This window comes from Vipera berus, assembly GCF_964194415.1.
Source record: "Vipera berus genome assembly, chromosome: 2".
NCBI lineage: Eukaryota > Metazoa > Chordata > Lepidosauria > Squamata > Viperidae > Vipera > Vipera berus.
This window is the reverse complement of record NC_138203.1, coordinates 199,109,796-199,135,147: the sequence shown is the minus strand read 5'-3', so window position 1 is coordinate 199,135,147 and position 25,352 is coordinate 199,109,796. Positions and strand designations below refer to the sequence as shown.

The 25,352-nt window shown below is 35.3% G+C and overlaps 2 protein-coding genes across 2 annotated transcripts in view; one reads left to right on the top strand and one right to left on the bottom strand.

Moving 5' to 3' along the window:
• Window positions 1-25,352, bottom strand: part of P4HA2 (prolyl 4-hydroxylase subunit alpha 2) — a 291,582-nt gene that overhangs the window by 135,050 nt on the left and 131,180 nt on the right. The window lies entirely within an intron of this gene.
• The window catches only part of PDLIM4 (PDZ and LIM domain 4), a 76,119-nt gene that overhangs the window by 3,472 nt on the left and 47,295 nt on the right, over window positions 1-25,352 (top strand). The window contains exon 2 of the mRNA XM_081319538.1: window positions 15,252-15,403. Coding sequence (XP_081175664.1) covers window positions 15,252-15,403 — 152 coding nt within the window. The remainder of the gene's footprint in view (window positions 1-15,251; window positions 15,404-25,352) is intronic.

Below are 25,352 nucleotides of genomic sequence, written 5' to 3'. Positions count from 1 at the left end.
CTGTGTAGTAGTTGATTATACAGGTAGTCCTCGACTTACAACTCTGATGGAGCCTGCCCATGACAATCATATGTCATGGCTGTCATTAAGTGAGGTATCCATATGATCGCCATGTTTAATGACCACAATTTCTGCTCTTCTCATTGTGGTCATTGAGCAGAGCATAAGGTGCTTCAGGTGGTGAAGGCCCTAGGTCTAGTGTGGGTGCAGGCCCACACTATGTGATCATTAGTATGACCACATAAATTTTATTTATTTATTTATTTTAATTCCATTTATATCCCGCCCTTCTCCGAAGACTCAGGGCGGCTTACAAGCTTAGCAGTAGCCTTCATTCTATGTATATACCTGCTTATTAGGGCTTTCATACACCCTCCAAGCGGCATTATTACAAAGTCAGCTTATTGCCCCCAACAATCTGGGTCCTCATTTTACCTACCTCGGAAGGATGGAAGGCTGAGTCAACCTTGAGCCTGGTGGGATGCGAACCTGCACTAATTGCAGGCAGCTGGTGTTACTTAAGGAGGCATTAGCCCACTGCTCCACCAAGGCTAAATGATTTAATGGTACATATTCATTCATAATAAAGATAATTTGCTACAGATGGTCCTCAGCTTTCAACAGTACATTTAATGACCATTCGAAGTTGCAATGGCACTGAAAAAAGTGACCTATGACCATTTTTCACACTTATAACTATTATGGCATCCCCATGGTCATGTGATTTATATTCAGATGCTTGACAACTGACTCACATTTATGATGGCTGCAATGTCCTGAGGTCATGTGATCCCCTTTTGTGACTTTCTGACAAGCAAAGTCAATGTGGAAACCAGATTCACTTAACAACAGTGTTACTATTTTATTTATTTTATTTTAATTCCATTTATATCCCGCCCTTCTCCGAAGACTCAGGGCGGCTTACAAGCTTAGCAGTAGCCTTCATTCTATGTATATGCCTGCTTATTAGGGCTTTCACACACACACCCCCAAGTGGCATTATTACAAAGTCAGCTTAATTGCCCCCAACAATCTGGGTCCTCATTTTACCTACCTCGGAAGGATGGAAGGCTGAGTCAACCTTGAGCCTGGTTAACTGCAGTGATTTAGTTAACAAACATGACAAGAAAAGTCATATAATGTGGCAAAACTCATTTAACAAATTTCTCACTTAGCAGTATAAATTTTGGGCCCAATTGTGGTCGTAAGTCGAGGACTACCTGTATATACAATTTCTTACTCATTTGGAGAGACAAAAAAAGTGACTTGTCATAATCTGGGGGGCTCTGTTCTGGTGTGGGATTGAATTTTACTTTCAGCAACCCAACTGAAATTTAGATGCAAAGAGAGAAAATATGACAGATCTGAGCATGTCACATGCTACAGATGTGTTAATACAAAGTTAATGTTAATTAGTGATGAAAGAAAAATAGTTCTTTTGAAGGACCATTTTAATCTGTAATAAAAAAACATGTTTTGATTTTTTTTCTCAGAAAATGCTTCACTTGTCTATGTGTCCCAATGAACAAAGTTCAGCTTTCGTTTGAACAGGTAGAAAGGTTGGAGATGTTTGCAAATTCTGCTGCAGTAATTAGTGATAATGAAAGAACCAGATATGAATTTGGAGAAAATTGTATAACATGCTGAATGAATGCAGTGTGTGTGTGTGGGGGAGGAATATTCTGCTAGAATGGATGTGGCAGAAGGTGCTGAGAAAGGACAGAAGATAGGCTTGCCCCATTTGTAGATGCAAAGATGAACGAGATTGTTGAGAGCTTGATGAGTTATCAGCTTAGAAGAACCATTTATTTCCAATGTACCATTTTACCCATAAGTCTACTCATTTGTATACACTGCAATGAAATGAATATAAATCTAAAAATATGACTAATTTTATTGCATATGATGAAAGACAAGTAATGAAAGATACAAGAATGGCAAGTACCGGTACTATAATAGGGTCCTGTCCCACAGTATCTGATAATAATAATAATAATAATAATAATAATAATAATAATAATAACAACAACAACAACAACAACAACAACAACAACAACAACAATAAGTAGTTGGAAGGGACCTTGGAAGTCATCTAGTCCAACCCCCTGCTCAGGCAGGAAACCCTATACCATTTCAGGCAAATGGCTGTCCAGCCTCTTCTTAAAATGCAAAAAATAATACCGTAAGAACCTATTATCCAGCTAGGCTGCCTTGAAAAATGTCCATGTTAGACATGTTACATTACATGTTACATAACATGTTAAACATGTTATATTACATTACTGAGGAGAAAAGGTGCTTGCTTAAAAGATGAATGTAATCTATAAAGTCATTTAAAGTGTTATAAATGTATATAATCTCTAGGTTTCTCTGAATTTTCCACTAAATATTAAAACAGGCCATATTTCTATGAGCATGTATGATATAAATTTATTTAACGTTTCCCCCATCCTTTTTAGACTATTCCATTTTGAGTATCTTATAATTTGATACCTTACACTATAGATACTCTGTCTACCCTAATATTTTACAGACTATTGTACTTTATCTTAGTATGCTTAATGTAGCAAAATTATATGAACTTTGGATCTTTCAGTATCTTAAGTCTGAAAAGAACTGTTTTTGAAGATAAATGCTTTGTTTATATTACTTGTGATTGGTTCTCAAGTCATTGCACAGAGAAAACAGTTGTTAAAGGGTGTTTTCCCATCTACAGTCTGCAAAGTGGTTTCTGTAAATGAATGTGTTAGAAGAATACATTGCAGCAAATTAAAAAAAGAGATAAAGATAAAGGAAAGATGATTTTTTCAGAACAATTATAAGTAATTAATAGATTTTTAGATAGGCCTTTCTCCTTAAATACTCATTGTTTTAAACTGGAATTTTAATAGCAGAAATTATTGTAGCAGATAAATATATGGCAGTATCTAGATGAGGAACAAGAAAAGTTATAAATATACTTCAACATACTTTATTTGTTTTAGAAAATCTACTGCCTTTCTTTATGGAATTTTTTTCATTTAGGGCTGCTAGATTTGAATACCAAAAATCCGGATGACAATTAGGTAGAAGCAGAAATTTATGATTTTTTGGATCTCTGTAGTTCTCATCTGGATTTCTGCAAACCAGACATAGCATCCTAAATTCTTCCATGGAAAGTTCACTTAAGAACTTACGTTGGGTTTTAAAGCAAATTAAGAAAGTGTTTAATGAGGCTTATTCATAAATATCAATAAGTGAGCAAATCCATTTTTCTTTTGGTCACTATTTAATTTTTTTAATATTAAACTTGCAGTGGATCATTTTCCTACTCATTTGTAACAAAATAAAATCTTCATGAAGATAAAATTATCTGAATATATACTTATAAATACTTGCATTTTCTCTAAGTATATCTGTTGTACATGCACTGTTCTGACGTAGGCAAGCAATTTATTAGGCCTTCTTTTACCAATGTAGACATCTTTGTATATATTTTTATTATGGACCTCCCCCATAAAACTGAGAAAAAAAGCTATTTTTAAATTTGAGCTACATTTTATTCATACATTAACTTGGGAGGTTGGTTAGGTAGTTGCACTAACATGCTAACTATAAATGAGTTGCTACACTGTCATGAAGTGTTGTTAGAGAAGAATTCAGTCACCTTGTTTTAAATTCTATTGCTCTGACATGTTTCTATGAGGTTTCCTTGAGACTTACTTCAAGAATCCACACTGTTCTGCAAAAGACAACAAAATTACAAGCCTCAAAACCTGCTGGGAATGAGAATATCATGGCAAACTGGAGAAAAATTAGAGCCTACTCTTTATGCATTTCCTTCATTGATAAATTGAGTACAGTTTCCCCCCTTGGAACTGTTCCAAGTATAAAAGTACTTGAAGAGTAAGTATGCAGCCAGTCTAGAACCTAAGGGAAGATTTCACACTAAGCCATATTTTTGTTATGGTAACTTTTATGCTAGATTTCCTTCATAGCTTCCTTGTTCCTGCTTCTTTTTACATTTGTTGCTTTCTTCAGAGCAGTTATCGTGTAATAACAAGGTTTTGTTTTAAAGGTTATACATTTATATGGGTATTTTTCAAATTTGGCAAGTTTCAGATGTGTGGAGTCTGGGGAACTCTAGGAGTTGAAGTCCATACTTCCTAGAGTTGCCAAGTTTAAAAAAGACTGGTTTATATTATATTTTTGTGTGAAATAGTTGTAATATTAGAGTAATTTATGATAAAATTAATTTGCTATGATTCCCATCATTGCCACAATAACAAAGAAAAGATGAGAAATTTAAAAACTAGTCAGTGCCTGCAGTATTATTATTTTTTTACTGCCCTGATCTGGAGCAAGGTAATTATAAATATCCATGTGCTATTTATTTTTCTTTGCCTCCATGAAAAAGATACATTTATTTGCTGCTTTGGGTAATTTTCTCTAATATTGAATTGTGGTATGCAACAATTCCAGCCTTTTCATTTCCTTAGAATGCCTTCCATTCCTTGTTTAGCAAAGACCAACATCTGCAGTCTCTACTTTATAGTATTCAGGTATAATTAAAAGGAGAGGTATTCACAATGGAGGCAGTAGAGACCAATCTCACTCCAATAAATTATGGCTGAGATGTCATTAAACCAGTTTTGTCCAAGTATGGAACTGAAATGTCTACACAACAGAGACCTCTATGTATGCTACCATTTACACAGCCTGCAGACATAATGTCATAAATGGCAGGGCTCCTCCCCTTCACTTAGCTATTTTTAATAACTCCTGGATAACACAAGTATCTTAAAATCATTAGAAATTGTATTGTTAAGGAGTCAGTATCTGCATAGTCTACATGTGGTTAAATAGTGATGACAACTTTGGTCTTAAATAGGTATCTGGGTTATTATTCACAGTGCAAAAATCTGTTAAGTATGTGCCCCACCTCTAGAAATGATCCATTAAATCCTGCATTACAACTATAATCTCTTAGCAAGGAGATGCAGCTCAGTCTTGTTCAGGTTTAATCAGACATTTTGTATATATATTTCTGTCTTGTTGTACAGCTTATTAGTCTTGTATGTTTTAATGGGTTTTCCCAAATATTTAAGATTGTAGTCTTTTAAAGTTTGTCTCTGTGGCTGAGATTTTAGAGAGTTATCAGGTAACAATTTCATTAAAGAACTGTAGAAGATAGTAGTAGTTTGCTATGGTTCGCATCACAATTTTATTTCTGTGATTAGTTTCACTTAGAAAATGATTCAAGTGATTTCATTAAAAAAGCATAAATTATATTAAGCCAATAAACCAAATAGTAAAGGAAAATTATTTTATAAACCTAATGCACAATTGTAAGATGAGATGCCATATAATTAATTGCATTTCGGAGATAGCAGTCACCAAATTACAGTAAGGAATCATATACTGTGGAAAAGGAATCATATACTATGAAGGGATTAAGTGGCTGACCAATTGAATACTATATGTTATTGTCATAAGTAGAAATGTGAGTGAATTTCAATTTTTTTTAGTGATAAAATTGTAGGAAATCAATTGTATGGGATGCTCCTGTAAAAGCATGTGCACAAAATTTGGTTTGTTTCATCTTTTTTTTTCTGTGGTGGGGGTATGAGGAGAAAATTGGAAATGACCCCATCTTTTTCAAGTAATCGTAAGTTGTTATACCCAAACTGAATCTATCTATCTATCTATCTATCTATCTATCTATCTATCTATCTATCTATCTATCTATCTATCTATCTATCTATCTATCTATCTATCTTCCTTCCTGCCTATCTCCAGGCAGTCTTACAAAGTGAAAAGACTACTTCCGTTAATAACACAACATCATAACACATCCACCATCCCAGGAAACAAAACTACCCTTCCACATCCCCTTCCAGTTTAAAGGGACCATTGAACTATCCTAGCTCAAGGCCTGAGGGAAAAACCAGAATTTCAAAGTACACTTGAAGGCAGGCAGGGTAGGAACCCGATGAATCTCCAGGGCAGGTACAGTAACAGAGAAGGCCCACTTCCTGGGTCCTGCTACATAACATTGCTTAATCAAAAGGATCTGAAACAAGTCAAATCTATCAAACGACGGATAGCACCATGGAAGACATGCAATCCTTCAAATATCTTGACTTTGTGCCATGCCCATCTAAAAAGTGACCAGAACATGTGAGACCATGAGGAAGTCTCTAATCACAACTGGCATAGTGGTACAGCTGGGCAAAGGCCTTCCTGGCCAAAGCAGCCATCTTTGGAGATTGCCATGTGAAATAGTACAAAAATGGAAGATCCCTAGTACCAGGAAGACATAACACCCATGGCTGCTTGGTCTTACTAGATCAAATCTAAGCCTGTTCCTTCCTGTCCAGGTCCCCCAAGAGCCTCCAGACAAAACAATAATTGCACTGCTTGATTATCCAGTGATTGAGGGATACCACTGTATACCATCAGCATGTTCATGATACCCAGAACCAACCAATGACTTCCGTTGAGTTCATATGAGGGAGAGAAGAGAATGCCAAGCACTAAATCACCCTTAATTTGGGCCTTCAGGCTCAACCTTTCTGCTCCAACGAATACCATCTGAAACTTGCCATGCTTTCTCATTCCCTAAAGCTGGTCTAGAAGGATGCTATAAAATTTTTGGAAGTTTCAATAAGTTGAAGACAGTGTTAAGGATGTTTTGTTTTCATTTAGACAGAAAGACAAAATATTGAAAGTAAATGTTTTTCCAGTTCCTTCCTTTGCGTGTGTTAAGAACGACTTGGGAAGGAACTGGAAAAATGTTTATTTTGGGATGATTCTTAGATTTGCTCTTCTACAGCTAAGGTATGGTTCAGCTTTATCATACAACCTGAATCTTGTTTGCAATTTCATAATATGATACACTGGGGGATTCTTTTAATCTAAGACAACACAGGGGTATTATTGAATCTTCTTTCACTAGCTTAACCATATTCAATTAACACATTGTGAAGAAAACACAAGTTACTTTGAATAACCTCACAGTAGGGTGGTGATATTCAAGGGAGAAAAGGTTCTTTTAAATTTATGTCATTTTGGACATAATTGTAAAATATTCTTTGTTTATTCACTTTATTGTATTTTGGCACACTGATAATTAGAGCCATTTTAATGTCAAGCCTATTATTAATTACTTAAATTAGTTGATTGCACTGGCAATCCAAAAGAGGAAATCAGGCAGAAGAAATTATTTATAATCTTTTCATTCCAAGCCTGACCTTGGTGGAAGCTTAACAAAATAAATCTCCCACACCCTAAACACTTTCTGTCTTTGCCAAGCTGGATGAAACAAAAACATTCAAACTACTTGGGAGAATTCATACCATTCTGCAATGGTGGTATAATGACATCAGCATTTTTGAAACAAAGTTTAAACTATTGTTTTCCTGATGCAGATGTAGTTAGCTACTGTGGAAATACAGATATCCAAACATAAGAAAACCTATTTTTCAAGTTGATTACAATAGTTTAATATTTCTAAAATGAAAGCATTTAAAAGTACACTTTTAAATAATTTTGGTTACTGTAATAACTGTTGCTGATTAGAAAAATAACTTTTAAAAGAATAACCAATGATTTATAGAAAATCTGGAACGTCAGTTTGGTTCAGTGGTTAAGACATTTCATTTCATTTTATTAAATTTATATGCCGCACTTCTCCCTGAGGACTCAGGGCAGCTCACAACAATAAAAATTAAAAACATAAAGTAAAAAATTTAAAAGAGAATTAAACAATAAATACAAAATTACAAAACAATTTAACCCAGTAAAAGCCTAATTAAAAATCGTAGTCAGTCCAGGCCCGCTTGTTGGAACAACCACGTCTTCAGGTCACGGCGGAAGGACCAAAGGTCAGGGGCCATCCGCAGCTCCAGAGGCAACTCATTCCAGAGGGTCGGCGTGCCCACAGAGAAGGCTCTCCCCCTGGGGGTCGCCAGCCGGCATTGCCTGGCCGACGGCACCCTGAGGAGGCTGACTCTGTGGGAGCGAACCGGGCGATGGGAGGTTGACAATGGCAGCAGGTGGTCTCGCAAGTACCCCGGGCCTAAGCCATGTAGGGCTTTAAAGGTTATTACCAGCACCTTGAATCACACTTGGAGGGTAACCGGAAGCCAATGCGGCTCGCGCAGGAGTGGTGTAACATGGGAGTACTGAGATACTCCCATAAGCACCCGCACGGCCGCATCAGGCTAGAAGGCAAGAGACTGTGAGTTCAAGTCCTGCCTTAGCCATGAAAATCAGTTGGGTGACTTTGGGCCAATCACTCTTAGCCCAACCCACCTCATAGGTTTGTTACTGTGAAAAAAATGGGAGGAGGAAGGTGTGGTGGATATGTTTGCTGCCTTGAGTTATTGATAAAAATAATAAAAGTAAGGAATACAAAAACTAAATACATGTAATCATTCATCTTAATAAAGTTGCTTCTTGAGAATGGAGAAATACCAAATATTTTGATGCTCAAGGGGAGCAGCACAGGTCTTACGTATGCATATTGCATGGGATCTGAGTGATTTGCCTGTTTCTCCTTTGGATGCAAATGGATGACATGGGTGGGTATTTTGTTTATGTGGTTAAGTGTACTCCTCTGAATAATCTTATTTGCCTTCTACGGAATTTTCATTTTGTGCTTTGCTGAGACAATACATTTGCTACTGCCATTTTACATCCATCTTGAGGCATTTTCTTGGTCAAATTATCTCTGAACATGTTTGGACCACCTTCTTTGAAGTTGGTGTTGGACCCACTCCTACCGCCAAAAAGGTTTTCCAAAAGGAGGTATTGGTTTTGGGGTCTCTGCCACACACTAAATGGCATGGACACAAATCTGATTTTTCTGAAAGTACAATTTTGCCTTCTGGGAAATTGATATTGTCCAGAAGCAAAAGTTTCTTAAAATTGCAAATGAACTCACTTACTGAAAGAGTTAACATTTGCTGTAACCAGCACAGACGAGGAAACAGTCAGTAGTGTCCAGCTTAGGTGGTTTGTTTAGCTTCTGTGTTGGCTTCTCTTGTCCCTTGCCCAATCCAGAAGCGACTGCTGGTGGAAGAATAGGTTTGTCATTGGGGGAAGACAGGAATGAATATGCCAAGCCCTGTTTTGTTTTGTTTTCTCTCTTCGCTAATGAGATAATTCAATTCTTTTTGGCTAGCAGCAATATTCGTAAGTAGGACCATACTGTTTAGTTGCAAGCTCTTGCGCTCTCTGGAGTGGATAGTTTTTCACTGTGCTATAAAGGAAATGTGTCAGTTTCCAGAGGACAGTTTTCAGAAATCCACCTATCAGCAACTGAAGGCAGCCTGCCGAAAGACAATCGTTCCATTTTCTTAGGTTCCTGACTGGAAAAAGAAGTTTTGGTTATTAAATTTCAAAGGCAGGAGAAATAAAGCAATCAAAATGGTTTTTTTAAAAAAACACTTCAATGTTCACCTTTTCTTAATGGAACCAAGACAATTCTTGGGAACTACAGTACTTACTGTTGTTTTCATTTCTCCATTAAAACAAAAATTTATAACAGACTATCATTTACATTTTTCTCAACCAATTCTGATTTACTGGCTTAGTTTTGCTGTCCTATTTTTATTTTTTCTTAAGACAGCATAATGTTAGAGAGCCTCTCCATCTCTCATCAGGAGAATTCTCTCAAACTAAACAAAGTTGGTCTGAATTTGGTTGGGGAAGGGAGAGTAGCTTGCAAAAAATGATAGAAGTCTAAAGTGGGATAGATTTTGACATGGCTTGGGACTATGGAGGGAAAAATTCCTCCTGCTGCTGAATCCTTTAGGGAGAAGCAGCTGGGCAGATTGCTATGAACTCATAAGTCCTGCTGTCTCCTGGCTGGCTGACCCAGAGAAAACTGGTGTTTAAACCCCAAACTTGCTTTGCCCCACCAGTCTTTCCAAATCTCTAGTGGCAGCAGTGAGGTACATGAGAGACTAAACTCAGATTTTATTTGAATTTCCTTAAACTCTCTACAGAAGAGAATACAGCTTTCTTCTATGGCCATTGCTGATAAATGGGTTGAAAGTCATGTGACTCAGAGGGGAGATTACAGTACACCAGGGGTCTTCAAACTTGGCCCTTTTATGACTTGTGGACTTCAACTCCCAGAATTCCTCAGCCAGCTTTGCTGGCTGAGGAATTCTGGGAGTTGAAGTCCACAAGTCATAAAAGGGCCAAGTTTGAAGACCCCTGCAGTACACAGTCTTCTCCATTCTTCTCAGTGCACACTTACAGAAAACTATGGGCAAGTAAAACCGCAAGACAGAGCAGATACACAGATATGCAGTTGCTTTGATTAGACTTTGCAGAGGATATGGATAAATGCAGACATGTGGTAGAAGCAGAAGGGGAGAATAGAAATATGTAACTATGCACTTAGAGACCCAAAATGTTTTCCAGCCAATGAAACTTTGGGAATAAATTGTTTCTATCTCTCCATCCATGGGTTTAATTCTGAGAACCAAACAGAATTGGGACCAAATTTGGTGTAGGGGAGGGAGGTGGAGCTGAAACCAGCAGAGAAAAAAAAAGCCATGTTAGAAACTGGGCCAAATTTGTTTGGGGACTGCCAAGGGGGAAAAAATCAATTCACTGCACCCTTCTGGGAGAGAAGGCAGCTGGGCAGCAGCTCAGATTGTTGGCAATTGCTTCATTTTTACCTCCATTCCAGTCATGTAACCCATAATGGAAATCACGAAGCTATTATATATTCCTAATATACACAAACAAATGGTTCCTGCTGGTAAAGGAATTGAAGATAATTCCAGAACTATGATCTGCTTGCTTCCCTATGTTGTTTAAAAATTGAATTTTAAATTGCAAGTTACTCTGAGATTCTTTTCAGAATTAAAGTGTAATTCAAAAATAACTTTACAAGGGCAAAAGTAAAATACTTGAATTTGATCAATATGATAATCAAATTAACATTTTTCCAAAAGCTAGGTTTAAAACAAAAGAGAGTCTAAGAGATAAACTGGCGATGTTTAAACTTCATCCATCTGAAAGTGGGGATGCTTTAGAATTGCATGTATTTCCTATTGGATGTTGAATCTGGACAGTTTTAGGTCATGAATTATCTAACTGAGCAATGTGTCTAAGCCTGTATTGCATATATTCAGAATTCCCATTCCAGGGAAACTTACATAAGACCAATTTTTGTTAATTTAACTAGATTAAATGGCACAGTACTGTCTGTACTTTAATTCTCTTGTATGGTGTTAAGAGAACATGCATTACTCTTCTGATCCTTTTGTTCCTGGTTCCTCAGAACAATAATTAATAGGGAAAATGTTGGGGGTCATGGTTACAAAAATACTGTACAAACATCACCATGATTAAATGAATCAAAATCTGAAGATAAGAGAAAATGTCTTCCTCCCTAAGCCTCCACAACTGAATTCATAACTGAAACAAGATTACATGAAATATATTATGTTCAGATTAACTTTGAATATACTGTTCTTTTTCAGTTCATAATGTCAGTTATCAATCTGAATATAGAAATCATGCAAACATAGAAAAAGGGGACAGTGAGACAACCTTGGATGAAGGCATCAACTTTAGCAACCCAGAAACGAGTAACATTGTCTCTTCAAAGCTGTTATTTCATTCAGCTTTTACAAACACAATAGAAAGTTTTAAACTTTGGAAAATGTTCCAGTCCTGCCAAAAAAAATAAACTGGAATATCCAAGCTATTCTGTACTGAATACCTTCACTTCATTCATATTATATAAAAGGTCAATTTAAATCTTTTGGAAGACAGGAGTGGCTTTTCATTTTTTTTCTTCCAAAGAAATTAACTCAAATGTTTGCCAAAACAATTCAACTATTGTTTGTAAAGGTGACATATGACTTAATATTATCAATGCGTATTATTGACCACGATATGTACAATATTGTTTTGATTCAGCTTTCCCCCAATTGATGGTATCAGTTTCCCCAATCTCTAGCAAGGCTGCTTTAATTCAACTTAGTTGTACAATCTTTTAAAAGTAATATGTTTTTCCTCCTTTGTCTGTATTAAGCCATTGCCAGGTCTTAATGAAAACAATATTGAACTAAATAAGTTTTTTCATAGTTTCTTTTTCTTTTTTGCTCTGTTTAACAAAGTATATTATAACAAAGGCTGACTTATCTACCTAGAAGCATATGGAACACTACAGAAGATACACAAGAATGGTTAGCTAAACCTCTGCCTAGCTCTGGGAAAGAAGAGAGGATGAGAAAGAAACTCAAGATAACTGTGCCTTGACTCTCTTTAGTATAAGAGGGGGCATTAGGAAATTCTGTGAGACATCCAGTAACAAAATTCCAATAGTCTTGGAGTATCTTATTTATTGAGCTGGCCTACCTAAAAGGGAAGATTATGTAGTTGTTAAAATCTAGTAATTTACAAATGGGTGTTCTTTTTTATTAAATAAAAAAGCACTTTCTGTGCCTTGATAGAAAATAATATATACTGAGGAAATACCTTTCTCTCTGATCCTCATGAAGCAACACGTTCTTTATTAAAAAAACAATTGGAGGAGATGATTAAAGTATTTACATATTAAATTCACCTTGAGAAACAAGATTGTAGTTGCAATAAAACATTATATTTTAATGGAGCAGATATAATTAAAACTATTAGAGCCATTTTTAATGCCAACTATCTCGAGTTAGCAGAAGTAGTAACAGAAGTTGTGAAGGAGTATCGAAACTTCTGGATTAATGGTGCCCTTGCCAACTTACTCCTTTCCAACTAGAAATTACATGAGCTACAGCAATGTTTTTCAACCTTAGCAACTTTAAGATATGTGGACTTCAAGTCCCAGAATTCCCCAGCCAGCATGCTGAGTATACAGCCCCAAATCTCTTGGAAGATAGATTGAGGAGGTAGATCAATATATACATATACTTACTAGCCACTGACTTGTTACAGATCAGCTGTATATATGGAACTCAATTTTTTTATGTTAGTCCAACTGCCGGTCCGCAGGTCGGTTTCATCGTACCAAAGCCACGCCCACCCCATTGTTGGCAATGCAAAAAGAGTCGCGATACTTCACGACATGTCTGGTGACATGGCGAGTTTGACACCTGTGTGCTAGTCTAATAGATGCTCATTGAAAGGTTTTTTTAAAAAATAAAATAAAATAAAATAAAATAAAATGCATTTTAGCTGAACTACAAACATTGCTAGGATCTACCATTAGTCGCACTCAAACAAAGTAACAGTCTTTGCAAGATCTTGGCATTAAGACAAAACACCAGGGAAAATGCTGTGGAGTTTAATAAACAGCATGATATTTCATGCATGACTGGCAAGTGACAAGCTATTTGAGTACTAGCCAAGCAAAGCTGTTGAGAAAGATAACACCTCAGCAGGAAGCTATTAGTATGATTTCCATAATGTTGACTGCTTCTTTTAATTGCAGAAATATTTTATCATTTATTGTTTCAAAGAACTGATCCATGTCACGAAGCACTGAAACCTGGGAATAAAGGCTGGAGATTTCCAAGAGTCAAATATACTTACAGCCAGATTTTAGAACTTGTTGACCTTTGAGCTGAAAATGTTGATTTCGGAATTGTAATCAGTTCTCAAGAATCTTTTTATTAAGTTACGAATATAAAAATCAGATCTGGTTTCTGGAAGGGCAAACATTTAGAAACTATGGGGAATATTTGCATACTTAATTTTGATCTGTGAATTGAAAAATAAAGGTACTTTATTACTATGAAATATGAGTTTCATTCATGTACAACATGAAACCAGAAATCATAGTTTGTTGACTAAGTCACACTGACACCTTTAACAAATATTGCCAAAGCATAATTTGAAAAACTGAGTAAGTTGGAAACAAAGCGACAGAATAATTTACTTTATAATTTAGGCATGAATCACTTATCATGGTGTGAAATCTAAATTTCAAACATCTGTCTTTGGGGAAACTGAGAGGAAAAAATATTAATTATTGGTAAATTCTTTTAAAAAAAGGTTCATGGTGCTGTTTTCTATTACCAGTACTCTCTCATCAGTTCAGTTTTAGCATTTTTAGATAATTTTACACTATTTTCCAAGAATTACTGAATTACTTACTTACTTAGTACACCAATTCTCAGAGAAGTCAGGCTCCAGCAAGAGTCTATTTTCTGAAAACCAAAATTTACATTTTTGCAAATATATTGAGCTAATATATTTAATGTAAATTTTTTTTTTTTAATTCCATTTATATCCCGCCCTTCTCCGAAGACTCAGGGCGGCTTACAAGCTTAGCAGTAGCCTTCATTCTATGTATATGCCTGCTTATTAGGGCTTTCATTCACCCCCAAGCGGCATTATTACAAAGTCAGCTTAATTGCCCACAACAATCTGGGTCCTCATTTTACCTACCTCGGAAGGATGGAAGGCTGAGTCAACCTTGAGCCTGGTGGGATGCGAACCTGCACTAATTGCAGGCAGCTGGTGTTACTTAAGGAGGCATTAGCCCACTGCTCCACCAAGGCTCTTTTTTTTTGTGGCTTGGTTTCCAACTTAGTTACTCACTTTTGCAAATTATCCAATTATATTTATATTCTACTCTTAACTTCAGCAGTTCCATCCTCTGGTAAAATATGGGCAATTTCACTGAATCCCATACTCAGATGTAGACAGTGCTTTTTTTGTAAAAGAAAAAGGTGCCGGAACTCACACATGTCATACAACCCACCTTGCCTACCCTACAAGATTCCATCCCGAAAAGGTGCCGGAACTCCGTTCTGAGCGTTCTATGACCAAAAAAAGCCCTGGATGTAGAAGATATTATCACATTCTCTTTGACTGGTAATTATATGCACTAGCTAGGTTGCAGCATTTAGAGCCACTAATTGACAAGAGAAAGCCAAGTCTGATGTACAGTAGTGCTTAAGACATTAGGTTAGAAATCAGGAGCCTGTGAGTTCTAGTGCCGCCTTAGGCAGACACAAAGCCAGCTGGCTGACCTTGGGCCAGCCTCCCTCAGCCTAGGAAGAAGGCAATAGCAAATCATTTCTGAAATCTTGCCAAAAAAATTGCAAAGACTTGTTTAGGCAGTTGCCAGGAATCAATACTGACTCAAAGGCAACAACAATAGCGACAAAAACTACAGGATAACCCACTGGGTTCTTAGAACATCTCCCCACCTCCATATGTTTGTCCTTTCAGAGACAGTTCTGAGTTTTACTCAATCAAAATATCATAGTTTGTAATGTTCCTTTCTTTTTCTCCTATAGATAAATCCAGGAAGTAAAGCTGCTCTTGCTAACCTTTGCCCAGGTGATGTCATTTTGTCAATTAATGGTGACAGCACAGAAAATATGACACATTTAGAAGCACAAAACAAGATCAAAGCTTGTCTGGATCAACTGATACTGTCTGTGAACAGGTAAATGTCTCAACTTTCTATCTCATGCTGACCTATCAGGTCTATTCACACATGTGGTTGGGCAGTTTATGCCCAGTGATTGACAGTCCACAAGCAGATGTTGATTGCCTAACTTCTTTGTTACATTCATTGTGGAAGTGTTATTTTGTGATTATTTAGGTAGCACTTTAGCCTGCTTTCATGGCCTGTCTTGATGTAGAGAAGGAAAAACAAAACTTGCTTCTTATTTTCAATTGTTGTTGTAATCCCTATGTAGCAAATTAATAAATTATCATTTTAATTCTCAGCATGTGTGTGTACGTTGTATAGGCCATTTTAAAAAAATCCTCTGGTTTTAGTTTGTTCCGCCATGAATAATTAAATATGACATACTCCAGCATTCTCAGTAAAATGTTCTAGGCATGCTGGGAATAGAAATACAATCCTGTTCCTTTTTCCTTCTTGAAATATATATTTGGGAAATGGGATTGAGGGAAAACAGAAATAAGAAAGTCCTGATGTACTGGAAAGAAAGTTATTAAGAAGTCTTTCTGTCTTTCTGCAAATTGCAGAATTTTCATAAAAAATAATTTTAATTGAAAAGAATTTTGCCTTAAAAGCCAACTCCTTGTAATTTTATCATAAAGCATTGTCATGCATAAGGTCACTGTTATAATTTTATTCATAATTTTGATCACAGAAAGAGAGGTAGAGCATCCACTCACTCACTAGTGGAGAAATGCATTAAATATTAGTTAATTGTTTTAGTTTATTCAATTACCAAATCACAAAAAGTACATAATGAATGTGAAATACAGATAGTCCCTGACTTATGATGACAGCTGAGCCCAAAAATTTCTGTTGCTAAGAGAGGCATTTGTTAAGTGAATTTTGTCCCATTTTATGACCTTTCCTGCCACAGTTGTTAAGTGAATCACTGTAGTTGTTCAGTTAGTAACATAGTTGTTAATGAATCTGATTTTCTCATTGCTTGTCAGAAGGTTGCAAAAGGTGATCACATGATCCTAGAACACTGCAACATCATAAACACGAACCGGTTGGTTTTAGGAGGCAGGGCAGTGAAAGAATGCTGTATATCTTTAAAATATAGATGTTAACAGATCACTAATTAAACATTCATGAAGCTGCAAGAGCAAAACTCTCAAGCTAGGTTGGTTTTTCCATTCGTTTTCCAGATACAGGCAGGGAGGGCAAAGGGTTCTACTTGTCAGTATGAAGCCCCTTCTATAATTTGGATTTGATCTGCTGGTTTCAGAGAACGATTTCTTTTTTTCCAAATTATGGCAATTTGGAACACCTACCATATCCAATTGGTGTTCTCTGTCCATGATCCTTTCCTTAACATTGGCTTTGTTGCTCTCTAATGCTATTGTCAGAAGTGCTTCCCGACAGATATTACACATTTGGAACCCAGCCTTTAAGAGGTGACTCCAAGGAGTGTGTCAGGAATCTATTAACACAAGAGGAGCCAAGCCCACGGTGATTCAGCTCAGGTTGACTAATAATTAAAGTTTGTGATCTGGATTCTTGCCTATACTGACAGTTGTCCAACCTCAGATCAGAAAATAACATTGAGAATGTAATTTGGAACTTGAAAGACTTCTCAGGGATTTTAACTAAAACAATTCCAAGATGCATGGACTGCAGAATAATCAAATTAAGATCAATATAAGATTTGTGCTAAGCCCAGAGTTATTGCAACACATTAGACATCGTAGGCATGTACTTACATACTGTTGGTGAGACCCATAATTTGGGGCATGGTGGGGGGGGGGTTAAACAACCTCACAGATGTTTCATTATTTAATCCTGTACAATTTTTACAATTTTAAGTGAATGGCATTTTTTTAGATCTTTGGGTTTGATATCTTCTAAAACCGTGTTCTGAAGATAAATACAGGTAATTTTTAATAATATGGCAGAATGTACTGTTTACTTTTGAGAAATGGAAATGCCTAGGTTGGTTGTAGATTTGAAGTTGATTAATTATAGGAGGGATGTTTCACATTGGTTTTTGTTTCTTTGTATCTCTCAGTGGAATTGTGTCCAAACGTCTTACAAAAAATTGCAAATTATTCTATAGCCTTGCCAAAATAATTTTTATGAGGTTAATATTATTTTATTGATTTCAAAGATATTTATAGCCGAAAGATCTTTTTAATCCAAACTAAAATGGCATTCTGATAAAGTATTTTCACTTTACTTTATACTTTGTCTTAAAAATATTAAGGTACCAGACACTTGAAAACTCTAAAACTTCAGGTTAATGTTCTTAATATGTTAGAAAATTAATTCTAATACAGGGGTACCTCGATACTCATCATTACTTGGTTCCAAGAGGCGTGATGAGTACCAAACAAATTTTTCCCATTAGGAATAATGTAATGTCACAAGGCAGCCAACATTGACAAGTTCTAGCTTGTGTGATGAATACTGGGACAAATTTTTTGTGTCAAAATGCATTGAGTACCAAATTCAATAAGTTTTAAAGCAGTTGAATAAGGACCACTATATCTCAGTTTTTCCAGCTTTCTTCTATAGTAAATTGGGCTGAGTTGATTTGGCACAAAAATGGATCAATTTTTAGTTCAATGTATTTAGTTTATGTCTCTGATACTGGCCAGTTCTATCTCCAGAGAAAATGTGAATACTTCACAAAACTTGGATAGCTGCTTTTTCATTATGATTTAACATTTGCAGCTTCCTCCACTTAAGATGATTTTTGACATGAGAATAGGAAATATCCTTCTGTGATGCTTCCACAAAACATTCCACAAAAATACATAAAAGGAAACGGAATTTTTATTGTAGCATACATGTTAAAAAGACCCTGTGTGAAATCTCAGAAGACCTCAACCATATATGATTATGTCCGTTCAAAATTTCCCATCAACCTTGGTAAGAAATACAATGCATATATCAGATTTAATAAATAAAGGACTTGTATTAAAATTCCTGATTAAATTTGCTAAATTGTCAGAACTTTGGAAGAGACTTTCTATGTAATGCATTTATCTTTAAATTAGAAATCCATATAATTTAGGCAGCAGTTCACAATTCTGTAACAAAGAATATAAACAATATACTCTGTCCAGAGTTACTTGTTGAGATGAATGTCTGTAGGAATCAATCAATCAAACAAACAGACAAGTAAATGAAGCCAAACGTCACTTTTTTATTATTTTCTATAATTTAAGTTAGCATTTTCAAAGCTTGCCTACTTTGAACTTTTTTATGAAAACAAATTTGGAGGTACTTTGGATTAAGTCTTCACTTTTCACAGTCCTGCCATATCATCCCTATTGCTTAACTCTATGGATTCCACTGCCACTGATTGCTGGTGATATTTCCTTTGTGTGCTTTCTTAGTTTACATATATACCATAATAAATACTTATCTAAACTAATTATGAGGTTAGAACATATTACATTATAAATTATATATTAATATTCTAATACCAATATTTATTTTATTTATTTTATTAAATTTATATACCGCCCTATTCCTGTAGGACTATATTTTAAATATAGTTTAAAATGACGCTGCATTGTAGAAAAATAAAGAGGTCAGAATAGGAGCAGTGGAAGGGGAGCAATCCATTAGTGTTTGGGCACTATGCTAATTAGGGGTGCTTGGTGCTCTCTGAGCTTGCTTGTTTTCTTGTAGACGTTTCATTACTCTAACTATGTAACATCACCAATGCTAGTCTGATGTTAGTTAGGACAAGGGTCTCCAACCTTGGCAACTTAAGACTTGTCCACAAGTCTTAAAGTTCCCAAGGTTGGGGACCTCTGGTTAGGTTAATGAAACATCTGCAAGAAAACAAGCAAACTCAGAGATCACCAAGGACCATTCATTTCAACACTGAGCTACAAATATTCTCCTTCATTGGTAGCAAGCTAATTAGAATTAACTTTCCTGGGTTTTGTTTTTTTTAATTAAAATTGACCAATAGGTTGCTTTACTTATACTAGAAGAGGGACAATGAAGCTTGACCAGCATTTGTTATCCTGAAATATGATTTCCTTCTGGAGGATCTGGCTATTTAATGGTATTGAACTTTTTTTTTTAATCCCATTTATATCCCGCCCTTCTCCGAAGACTCAGGGCGTCTTACAATCTAAGAAGCACAAACCAATGTGCTTAGCAATAGCCTTCATTCTATGTATATGCCTGCTTATTAGGGCTTTCGCCCCCCCCCAGTGGCATTATTACAAAGTCAGCTTAATTGCCCCCAACAATCTGGGTCCTCATTTTACCTACCTCGGAAGGATGGAAGGCTGAGTCAACCTTGAGCCTGGTGGGATGCGAACCTGCACTAATTGCAGGCAGCTGGTGTTACTTAAGGAGGCATTAGCCCACTGCTCCACCAAGGCTCTTTGTGGAAATTAAAACTTGGGGTCTTATTCCCTGTGATGTTTCACATATATATTACGTGAAATTATTGAACAGGGTTATTTAGAATTTAGAATATCATCAGGTTTGCCCCCTACCAGCCATTAAATAAGTAAGATGTATATTTGTTTTCCTGATTTAAAATATTATTTCTCGTGTCTTTTAAATTGTATTATTTCTTTCTAAGCTTTGCTTGCTATTTGCTCTTAGAGGCATCTAGTTTTGTTTAAATGCTTCATTTTATTCTAATTTATTTTATTTATATTATATATTTCTAATCTGTTATTTGGCTAAGAGGTTTTTCCCTAAGCCACCTACCCACCATTCATTCATTCATTCATTCATTCATTCATTCATTCATTCATTCATTCAAACAAACAAACAAACAAACAAACAAACAAACAATTTCATTGTGGTTGGGCTACATTTCTTGAAGCTCCAGAGAAAGGATCTAAATTCATATACCGTATCCAGAAGATTGCATTAGAAATTTCGTTGGAACTCAGTATACATTTGATTTATATGAATCTACTTGTCCATTTTTAGTCATATGAAATCATTTTTTTAAAAAAATATACAATATTATAAATGTACAAAAATGCAAAAACTCAACGATATTAGGCAAGTGAAAAGAGTGGTCAAGTTATCTCCAGATGGGTCATGGGACAGGTCCTTCCTTCAGGAACATGTGATTGGTGGTTGTTTTTCATTGTCTATGGAATCCCGCATTCCATGTCCTTCCAGGTTCAATCCTCAAGGAGAAATCCCTGGGGTAACAAAGTGAGTGTGTGAGCAGAGCACCAAAATGAACAGAAAAAATAAAGCACGGAACAAATTGGAATTGCTGAACTGTGTAAACTGCTGCCACAGGGAGAACATGAAAATTATAGCATACCAAACATCAAATGCCAATAAGTATAAGAAGAAGATCCAAAAAGCAATAGAAAGGGAACTAACAAGCTCCTCCCAAACATTGGAACAAAAAGTGAGGTTGAAACCTGGAAGGACAGGGAATAAGGAATTCCTTAGGCAATTAAGAAAAAGTCTTCATGGTAGGCCAATCAGGATTTATTTAAGATAAATGATTATTTAGGCTTATATATTGGAGGAGAAAGAAGATAAATTCAGCCTCTAAAATACCCAGCTAAGTGTTTTAAAAAGCAACATCTCTCCCAATCAGAAAAACTACACGTTTATTTTATGCAGTAGGTATAGTAATTATATTAACAATTTTATTAGTACTTTTTAAGCCGTGACCAGATAAAACATCTGGATGGCGTAGTTATTGTATTTCTTAACTCAGCCCAAACAAGTCCTTGAGTTCCAAATAAAGATGTCTGGCCAATAAAAGTAGTCACTGCTTAAGCCAGATGCTGACTTATTTGTTACTGAAGACGAGTCATCCTTTTAGCAAAGCATTGTTTTCAAACGAAAAGGGAAACCAGCTTCATCAGAAAATTATTTATTACAATCTGGATAGCTCATTCCTGTAGGAATTCTTCCAGAAACTCGAATGTGTTTTGTTTATATTGCTATCAGTACAACTTGTATGAACAAACATTTCACAGCTTATTGATCTAATGTTTTCTTAAGCACTGTTATATTCTAATTTAATTCATTGATTGAAAGGATGGTTACAAAAAGAATACTGATCAAGTTTTCCCCCCCGTATCTTAATCCCATTGAATATAATAGTTGCCCTTAAAGGAAGTTATTTCTAATAGTTCAGAAAACAAACAGTACGAACCATTTTTCATTATTTTGAAATATCATATAATTGACAATATTTCTGATTAAATTTAAGATATAGTAAAGAAAGAATTGGAAATGAGAACAACCTCGTTGTAATACTTTTTCAGCTGAGAAAAGTGTATTCCATATGAATGTAACTATTAGTGTAGATCAGCTGCATATGCAAAGGCTCATCTGGCATTTATTGCAATAGCTTAATTATCTCTGAGATTTTTATTAAATGTATGTCTACCTTTTAACTTTAGATTCATGCTACAGTTCATCTTCTTTACGGTCTGGTTTAGTAATTCCTATAGATTTGAGTCATTGTGTTTTTGCACACATGCATTCCTATCAGTGAACGATGAGACTTCTTTCCTGTTTGTATCCTTGACATGTTCTACTTTCTTTGCCCCACTTACCGGTATTTTCCATCAGACAGAATGGAGGCCAAAAGAAGCGGAACAAAAATCTGACTTGAACAAATCACTTTCACTATTTTTATGTGTTGAGATTAAGGGGGGAAAAACAAGGGTGGGGAAGAGACTTCTGTGGGCCAAATGGAATAACTTGGTTGTTTATGATTTTGTTTCTCTTTATATCTGCTGAGTGAATCCTCCTGGAATTTGGTGCTGCTCATTCTTTGCCAAATAAGGTTCCATGGAGACCCAACTGTAGCCATGTGATTAATGATCACGTCAAGAACAAGGACGTCTTTTAATGAACCTCTTTCGTCTTCTGGCAATTGTTTTTCCACACGCTACCATATAAATGAATTATTACCAATAGGTTGTTAAAAAAGAGTTTTATTTTGTAGATTATGCAAAAATCATATCCTTTCTCAGCTAGTGGAAACTGAAACATATTAGAGATTGATACAATATTATTACTTCTATGCAAAGAAGGGGTTGAGCTCTGGGGAAAAAGATAGTAGCATTATTGGAGGCTTGAAAAAAGATGGTGCTCTTTTAAACGTGCATTTTAACTTTTCTACGTCGCTTTATTACATTATCTCACATCAGAGCCAGATAATTTTTTCTGAATTTTTCAGAATACGCACACTCTCATATCCCATTCTTTGTTCAACTAAGGATTTGCAGAGACACACAGGGAAAAAAAATTAAAACTTGAAATGACGCTGCTGATACACTTTTCTTAAAAAGTTAGATGAATTGACTGCACAACAGAGTGGATTTTAATATAAACATAGATGAAATCCACAATAAATATTCTGGAGGAAAATATGAAGCACCAGACTCAACTGGGCAATTGAGACACCAGAAGTGAGAAGCCTTATTTCTGGTCACTATGAGAGACTAAGGCTGGATAACCAAGAAAAGAGCTTTTGAATTATTAAAAAAACAGTCCTACAATTATCTCTCTCAAATGAATGACTTTGATTATTTCCCTAACTGTGGTGTTATAAGATTTGACCTGGAACAGAATGGCATTTGGTGCAATTCCTTAAATTTGTTTTGGTCATGTGGTTTAAAACCGACCAGGAACCAGCATAGTTATCCTGGACCTATGGTTCTTTATGCTTGGTCATAATTAGAAAAATGAAAGACACTTTTAAAACCAGTCCTACATTCAATACTTTTTTAGCATTTCCATGAAATACTATTAGAAAATGGTTTCATTCAGGCCTGACTGCTTTTGCTCTGGAGGATCTATAGATGGCATACTGAAATTCACATAAAACATGTGAATTCATGAACTTACTAGGTAAATTTTGGGGGGAAAAACTATTTCAAAAACAAACAATAAAAATACAATACAAAGTTTCCAGGTTTCCACAGCCCAAGGGTCTCCAAAGAAGCGATTAGTTAAATGATTAATAATATATAGAGGAACACAATATATGAAAGCTATGATTTGTTATTTGGAGAATTATATGGAATGTGTGTTGTATATAGGCACAGGGGAAAGTCAAGAGCCAATTCCATTTCATGGTAGTTTAAAACCACAATGTTTTATTTAGGTAGTTTTTCCCCAGCACATTTGGAGATAATAAAGCATCTCTGATAGTGATGCCATATGCATACATGTGTGTTACATAGAACAGAATAATATTGGTACACATTAAAAGCATTATTCATATTTTTTTCAAATTTCCAGATTGAGTCATAGGTGAAAAAAGAATCACTTTTCAGATTTTTGGGTAAGAACAAATATAATATTAATTACATCATTTTCCTCTGGTATGTCCTTGAGGAAACACTGGATGTCTGATTTCAATATAAAAGTTAGATCCAAAATAAGTATTAGCAACCATCAGTCTTTATATTCAGGAGCCATTATTGGGAGATGGGAGGAGGAAGAATGTTTGCTGCTAACAGATTAACTGGAATTTTATTTTATTACTTATTTAGATAAACAATTTCAGGTTTGTACGAATTTTCCTATACATACATAAACAAGGTTTGAAAATAACTATTTGATTGGTTGCCTAAAGCAACTAAGAATTCTGTCAAGTGAAGAGAGAAGGAAAGTTTATAGTGGTGATTATAAAGGAATTGTACACTAACATAAACTGAGCAAGATCTGAATTAGTACCATATGTGAAATCTAGCAGAATATAGGAACTGACTGATACCATAATGTTAAAATACCATCTGAAGGTATCTTGAGAACATAAATAGGATGTATATTCTACTTAACATATGTTTAAATATGTATTTTGTTTTCAGAATGAGTTGTTAGCCATACTGGTCAACTTCATTCTTTACCACCTATAATTTCTGTTTTCTTCTCTAAAGTAGGCATAATTATATGACAAACTTGCATCCCAATATAGAGAATAAAAATAGGACAGATCAGTAAAATATTATATAAGTTCAATCCTAAGATAATGCAACAGTTGTTAAGGAAAGGCTGGCAATAGTTTATGAAATGCCCAAGAAAACAATTAAACTTTTAATCACTGCCAAGAAGATGCCACGTGCCAGATCATCTCCCTTGGGAATAACATAATACTTGAAAAAGTCACTTGTGGTGAAGCAACATGTTGCATATAAACATGGGTTAATAATATTCAAAATTGTCTACCTCAGCTAAATTTGAGGGATTCATAATAGACAAAAGTTCAAGGGGACACTGCTGCAAGATTTCTGTCTACATAAGGGATATACCGGTACAAAAAATAATTTAAGAGAGTGTCCTGGATAATTTTCCTATATTGGATTTACAGAAGAGGCTTATTAAAACTTTGAAGAATTTTGTGAGTAGATGAAATAAAAATGAAAAGTAATCAAGTTCTAGAACATTATTTGAAGGGACTAGAAATTGTTAAAAGTAAAAGGAAGGAATATAAAGCTGGTTTATTTGATCAAATTTAAAATAGATATAGTGCTGGTTGTGTTGACTCTTAATGGCTCCTAATCTGGATTTAAATGAGGTTTTAAGAATTTGTTTATAAATACGAGTTGGGTCATGGGAAGAAGAGATCATTTGTTGTATTTTTAGAGAAAGTGATAAGTTACTAAAATTGTTTATACTTGTGATAAAGGTGGAAAGTCAATACTTTTTTACTATAATCTTTTCTATTTATTTTTCATTTTTTTCCTTTTCTTCACTTTCAATTTTTTCTTTGTATTCTCTTTTTTAGTTTGTATTAATGTTTATCTTTTTAATTGTATCTTTTAATACAAAAATCATTCTCTCTTTGGAATCTGGTTTGCCCTTAATTAAAATAAAACCATAGATTTTACATTTTGATTAGTACAGGGTCTCCAAACTTGGCAATTTTATGACTTGTGGACTTCAACTCCCAGGTTCCTCAATTGCCAAGTTTGGAGATCCCTGGATTAGTGGATAAAACGAT